This window comes from Bombus vosnesenskii, unplaced genomic scaffold (genome assembly GCF_011952255.1).
Source record: "Bombus vosnesenskii isolate JDL3184/JDL3185 unplaced genomic scaffold, Bvos_JDL3184-5_v1.1 scf7180000016110, whole genome shotgun sequence".
Lineage (NCBI taxonomy): Eukaryota > Metazoa > Arthropoda > Insecta > Hymenoptera > Apidae > Bombus > Bombus vosnesenskii.
The window spans coordinates 14,797-22,155 of NW_022884281.1; the positions used below are offsets into that span (position 1 = coordinate 14,797).

At 32.4% G+C, this 7,359-nt stretch overlaps 1 protein-coding gene across 1 annotated transcript; it reads right to left on the bottom strand.

Annotated features, from left to right (window-relative positions):
• Positions 1 to 248: 248 nt before the first annotated feature.
• On the bottom strand, positions 249 to 7,279 carry LOC117241559 (solute carrier family 22 member 8-like). The gene is made up of 3 exons (XM_033507434.1): positions 6,991 to 7,279; positions 6,381 to 6,421; positions 249 to 424 (listed from the first exon to the last, which is right to left on the bottom strand). Exons 1-3 carry the CDS (start codon positions 7,257 to 7,259, stop codon positions 249 to 251), a joined length of 486 nt encoding a protein of 161 aa, XP_033363325.1. The 5' UTR covers positions 7,260 to 7,279.
• Positions 7,280 to 7,359: the final 80 nt, after the last annotated feature.

Here is a 7,359-nt window from a genome sequence, read left to right on the forward strand (position 1 = left end):
GTGTAATATACATGTATAACTGTTGTGTGGGAAATATAGTCAATTATTTGTATTCCCAAATCCTCGAATTTCCTTAACATGGTAGCAGAGCGTGGTTACTAGTTTTGCGGTAATCGGTTTATTTACCCGGAATCGTCTATAGATGTCATCGGGCACCTTGGTGCCATTGATTCGCTCGAATTTACCAAGGATTTTAATGGCCCTGTCTATCTGACCTTGGCTGACCAGCCATCGAGCGCTTTCCGGTATCAACCATGGCTACCTACGGCTAGAACAAGCGGAACTGAGGTGACAATACAGGTCATCCTCCAGTCGGCCAAATAATAGGCGATCCAGGGTAGAATGCAAGTTGCAAATGTGAAGAATATTGCGATCGACATATTCGCCACGAATGTCCTCCACTTTGGTCCAACGTATTCTAATACTGGAATAAAAAACATAATATTTAGAAGAATCATCTGTGAAAGAAATATTCTGTGAATAAAGAATGGAACAATATATTAGGTTGTCGCAGAAATTTCTTTCGTCTCGTAAGGAGATAATAGACGCATACTATTTTTTGTTTTATATTATTTTATTGAATTATATTCATTGGGACAAAATAGATCATACGTAATTCAATAAAATAATATAAAACGAAAGAAACTTTTGGGGCAACTTAACGCAATATGAAGAAGAAAAATTTGAGTTACAAATATATAAAAAGCAGATATACAATATATAGATTAATTTAACAAACGTGTTTAGTTCTACGATTAAATCGTGTTTAGATCAAATAACAAGGACTTTAATAATTTCCCGATGATTGTTCAAGCCCATTTAAATTTCCGTAAGTGTTTCGATACTTATCGATAAGAATACGTTTCTATTTACGAATTATACAGGGTGGTTGGTAACTGGTGGTACACGCGGAAAGGGGATGATTCTACGTGAAAAAAGAAGTCGAAAATATAGAATAAAAATTTTTCGTTTGAGGCTTTGTTTTCGAGAAAATCGACTTTGAATTTTCGCTCGGTACGCGTGCACTTTATCACGTCTCGTTATAACGGATCTCACTGTAGATCGTTGTCTCAATTGACGTTATTTTAAAAATTTTTTAAATTTTTAAATTTTTAAATTTTTATCCTATATTTTCGACTTCTTTTTTCGCGTAGAATCACCCCCTTTCCGCTTGTACCACCAATTACCAATCACCCTGTATTTCTTAAAGATACAAAAGGTAGAATCACGCGTAACTAGCAATATCATAAATTAACTGTGAATAAACGGATCGTTAGAGTCAAAGGATCATTTACATAATCCAAACATGAGCGTGTGTTACCTTGTTAAGTTATTTATGGTAGATATTGAAAGATCGATAAGCCTGAGATACATATTTATGTCGAAATGAACATTCTCTACGGAAAGTCGAGTCTAATTCGATGAAAACAATTGACTTCCTGAACGAACATATCGATATATATTCACAGTGCAATGACAAGTAAATATTACTCTATTTTCGTACAAGAAAACAGATTAAAACGATAAGAAGTTATCTTGAACAATTGAACTGACCTTCGCGATGAATGAATCTCGCAATTTCACGAATACGTAGACGAAATTAATGTCTGGTGCGTATACGTCCAATAAATTAGAAACGCAAGGTTGTAACTCTTTAATCGTATAACAGGACAAGATGCGATAAACACGTGGAAATATATCATAGTGAACAACGTCTATTTGTAGTTGCCGTAAAATAGAGAGTAATTGCTCTTAATGAAGCAACCGTGTTAGCCACTTAATAGTGGCTTGCTTCTAATCCGGAATCACCTTCAATTAGTTGTAACTAGTGGCTTCCTGATAATTACCGCTCAGTGGTTGTTTCTTTTTTTTTTTTTTTTTTTGCTTTATTATAATTGCGATGCTCGAACCATGTTTACCATGGAACTCGCTTCCTTATTTAAAATCACTTTGTATCATTGATTTTTACTTTTCATGCTTCATAATGAACCAATTTATAATTCATAATAAACCAAAATGACGAACGTTCGTTTAAATCACGAGTTTCAGATATTTCTATTCTCTAAAATTACCCGAATTAATTTTTATTAAATAAAATAGCTATAGGATAATTCCACAAATCAGATATTTTGAGCAAATATCTCGGAATTTCCTGTTTAATTCGCCGTAGATTTTCCCAATACGCTCTGGACCTCCTACATATATATAACGTGTCTATACATAACTGTTAATTCATCATTTTCTCGTAATCCTAACAAACAATGCTTAAAAACTTTAACTACATTTTGGATTATTATCTCGCACGAATAAATTTTAAGCTATTAATCGCTTTCCTGAAAATCTGGGTTGGTTATCAGCTTCGGTGCGAGACCATCGAATAACTCCGGTACGCATGAACGGAAATAACCTCCCAGTTATATCCAAATGTTTAATAATTTTCTACGTAGAAATTTAATGAAAAATAAGAATAGAAGAACCTCGCATTACAAAAATCAACTTCCATGAAATCTAAATATTATTTATGCTGTCTGCAATTTTCAACATCTTCTTTCGCAAATCATCCTCACCATCATCATCATCACCATTGCGACAGCTATTCTAAAATATATGTATCATTAATTTAATAGAAAATAAGAGTAGAAGAACCTCACGTTATAAAAATCAATATTCATAAAACCAACAAAATATCGTTGTTTAAATATATGTATCATTCAGTTTGTATTGCCTTTACAACGCGTAGATAGGGCGAGGAGATCTCTTCTGAAGACGAGATATTATTCTCATAGAAAGGATACAGAAAGGAGAAGAAGACGTAAAGAAGCTTCTCTGAGACCACTCGTTTCATCACTTCGCCTCTCAAGGTTTACTGCCTTTAACATTACATTATTCGCGCAGAAAAAGTATTCGCTTTTCTCCCAGCTGTTTCCGTCACCCTGTAATTTCATATCGTGTTACCGTTCGATCAAAAGCGACAACTCATTTATTGTAAACGAAGATTCCGTGCGGCACAATTAGCAAAGATAAATTACAGACGATCGTATTAATAATAATAATCTGACCGATATCTCGCAATGCGACCAATCGATAAACGCGAGCACCGTCCAACGCAAGGACGTTGTTAACGTTTCGAAACTGATTAACGTTCGTTCTCTTCTTTCTTTTCTTTCGTTTCTTCCTTCTCGCCTGTTGGCTCGTAAAAGTATCTTAGCATTTATAGACATTTTTTATTTATTTATATTTATTATATATGATGGTATCATAATTAGTACAACAAAATATTATTACGTTTCTGTTATATATTCATGAATATATTGGAATTTCATTAGGATCGTAATAAAGTCATATAATAATTATATCGAATATGACGTCAGAATTATAAATACGGTTATTATAATGCAGAGTTTCAATTAAGTAAATTTAAAAATCTATATACAAGATACAAAATTATTTAGCGTTATTATATATTTCACAGTAATTACAAAAATATTTAATTATAAAAATAGTCAAACATTTATTATATTAATAAATCCCGATATTTGATAACCATTTATTACATGTTTAAGATAACTATTTATGCTGTATATTTGTACTAAATAAATGTTTGCATTAAATATCTCGTAACTTCTATGTGCATCTTCAGAAATGCTTCAAACTTTACCAATATAATCATTACAATGCTAATGAAATTTCAGAATGTTTTATATAACACATATTCTACATACATATAAATTTTCTGTGGCAAATATGTAAATGCTTTTATAAACTACTAGGTTTATACGCTTTGCAGTCTCATATTTTCCTCCCACTGTTAGCATTATCTGCAGTTTGTATGTGAGTTGTATGAAGTTGATCGAATTCTACGCTTTCAACGAGCTGGTCGAGTGAGGTTCTGCTTGAATAAGTTATAAATCCTGGCAGGAAGAAAGGCACGTGTTATTGATATCGACTGGTTAGCTGGAATGTTGAATAGGAATTTAAAGAACCAACTCAAACTTTATCGATAATAAAATATGGAAAATATGACTGCAAATAATGACGTGAAAAATAATGGAAATATTCTATAGGATATTTGAATGTTTATTAGAGAATTTTAATAATAATATGGAACATAAAGAAGAAAGAAATTCGATGATACTAAATAATGATGATACTGAAAATTTCAGTGATTTTTATTAATATAAAATTAACATTAATATAAATAAAAACAAAATCTATTATAAATGATATAGACGAACGTTTTAACTAAATATCGTTAGAAAGAAAAGTGACACAAGTATACATACGAAACAATACAAAAAATCCGCATCTATCTAGAGAAATTTGTTATGAATTTCAAAGTGTGTATAAATACGTATACTAATACATAAAGCTTCTAAAGCTCTAAAGTTTTAATGTTTAAAAAAAAGTACAAAAACATTTCTATTAAAATATATATGATATTTTCCACGGTATTTTCTACGTAGTTTCTACAATTAAGGATTTCCTCGTTCCCATCGATTTTCCTCTAGTTGTGAGACCCTCGGATAATCACGTCCCTTTCCTTTTATCTTCGCTACGCTCGATTATAAATACGGAACTGAATATAGAATTATTTGCAAATCAATGAATCCGATGATGTAATTTGTTACGCGCTCGAAACGAATTAGTATCACTTATCTTAGTTTCAATCAATACCTCACTTTCTCAAGTCATTGATTAAAATACGATTTACACTCGTACAGATCGAGCCTTCTTTCTCAATATTTCCGTCGAATATTCGTGATCAATCGTTTAATCGACCTTGATAATTAGAATAGAAATAAGAAAATTCGAACGCCAAATCATTAACGAACCAGCCACTTGCTCACGAATCTCGTCAACTTGACCTTGTTTTGTCGAACAAATTGTAAATTTTTCCAACCTCGGCTTGAGTCATCGATTCAGGGTTAATGCACGTCACCTGAGTTTCTTTGGTCTCGATTTTCACAATTGGAATGCTGTCTGCAGGACAAACTTGCTATTCGATCAAGAAAACTCGTTTCAATGACTCGTCTGATGAACTTTCAATCAGCGTTCTTACGTTTCAACAGAGTCTCTTCAAAGTTTCAAGACAAGGGTCTTAACGCTGTACTTTCAGGGTATAAAATATCTTTCAAGACAGAGACTAGTCTAGATTTTCTCTTCAGTATATTGATATTAGAACAATAACTGGAAAATATATTTCTACAGTATTATAATTGAAATTTTTTCATGTAGAGTTATAATAAAATTTTGTATTATAAATTGCCTGTATTATGGATATCAGACAATGAATTATCGATCTTTTATTAAACAATTTATCAGAATTTTCAATGGAATATTTAAAATGTTACTTGATTGTTTTATATTATTATGTGATATTTTTGCGAATTTTAAATAAATTTGCTAGAAGAAGATGTTCATTTTAATTAAAACCATATACACGTATGTATATATATACATAGATTTATAGTTGTGGAAGCGTTCGTTGTAGAACCATTCATTCGTTACCTTCGCTTTCCGTTGGGAAGTGAAAATTTATGAAAACCCTGGTATGCTATAGTTGTCCAGAAATGAAAAGCAATTTTGAACAACTAATCCTTTGTAATCAGAATATTGTCTCGTTAAAAGAGAAAACAAAATTATAATTGATCGCGAGGATAGAGGGAAAATATTAGTATAGAAAATGATTGCGAACTAACTACCTTTAAATATTATAAATATTCAATGGTATATATAAATCCAAATATCTTAAAGTTTCATATTTTTATCTTGCATGAAATTCTTATAAAACAGGAAAAGTAATTTTTCTCTGTCTCTCTCCCTCTCTTTGATATAAACGCCGCAGTTAAAAAATAAATATGTATGACCTCATGTATATTCATATGTATTTAAGCATCTTCGTAACTTTGAATGGTTTTCTATTTCATTTAAATTGTTGCATGGCAACGTGAGTTCTGTTGCGAAATTCATATACTTGTAGAAACGTCAGTCGTAAATCAAGCATAACAACAGTTTTACAGTATGTTGTAGAGATTACTTTGTTATTTAAACTTAGAGATCTTCCTGCTTACAGTAATTACAAAAAGTAACTGTACACCATCGTATTTAGAACAGCATTTATATATATACCAATTAATTAAGACTAAGTCTTAAGATAAGACTGATTAAAATATTAGCTTTCGTATCGTTTGTAATACTTTCATACATGCTTATAAATAATTAATGCTAGCAAAATGAAACGTAAAAACTAATTTAAAAAAAAGGAAGAGAGACGCTTCATTGGGAAATAAGGATACATACGTACGAGTACTTTTTGTAGCCACTGTGTGGCTTTCAAACTCAATTCCAGGGCAAAAAAGAAATTATTGAAGAACGGTTAACTAATATGTACATCATAGTGAAGCAATTATCAAAGGCGAATTGTAATATCGTAGAATAAATTTGAATTAGAGATCGGTTGAAAATAGAAAAAACCGTGTACGTCGTCCTTCTGTGGTTCGTTTACATTTAAGAGCGCCTATGTGACTAAAGTCACCTAGTTCTTACAGAGATATGAGAAAAACAAGAAACAACGTTAGAGCAGAAGGACGGTTTCGTGTTTCAAGGGCGGACGATCGAGAAATCAGAGTATGCGAGTCGAAAAGCGAGGGTGTTGCGAAAGTCAGAGGTAATTGAGTCGTTGAAGAGTAGAGTCGTTAGAGGTTTCGAGTTGTCGAAGAGTAGAGTCGTTAGAGGTTTCGAGTCGTCGAAGAGTAGAGTCGTGAGAATTGATAGAGTTGTTAGAGAGAGAGAGTGTGTGTGTTAGATTCGTTGTGATGAGAGTGATCAAATAACTGTAAAGTTATTTGATATAGATACGAGTATTGCATTTAGTTCCGTTAAATAAATATCGTTCTCTGTCCAATTTATATCTGTATATTCAGTTTAATATTAATAAATTGTAAGTAATCGAAAAAAAATTTCTATCCTTATTTTTCGATATTATAGAATCCAACGAAAAAACGACACAAGGTGAACTGCCAGAAGCTACCCGCGAACGCAGTAGCCACCCCAGCGAGAAATCCCATTAAATTAGCTCCGAGCAAAGCTGGTATTCTTCCATATTGATCAGCAACCCATCCAAAAATTAATCCTCCGAAGATAGCGCCGATGAAGAAGATACTTTGAGCTATGGTTGGCAATGTATCATACTGACAAACCCATCCCAGCTGCAACAGAAAACTACAGTCGAATGATTTACTTCTGATCACGATCAGCATCACAGAAATCTTATAGCAATTTCAACGCCTCGATTAACCGAATTTTCGATCAAAGTTTCGAAATTCCTAATGAAGCGCGTCTCTGTCCTTTTTTCTTTCC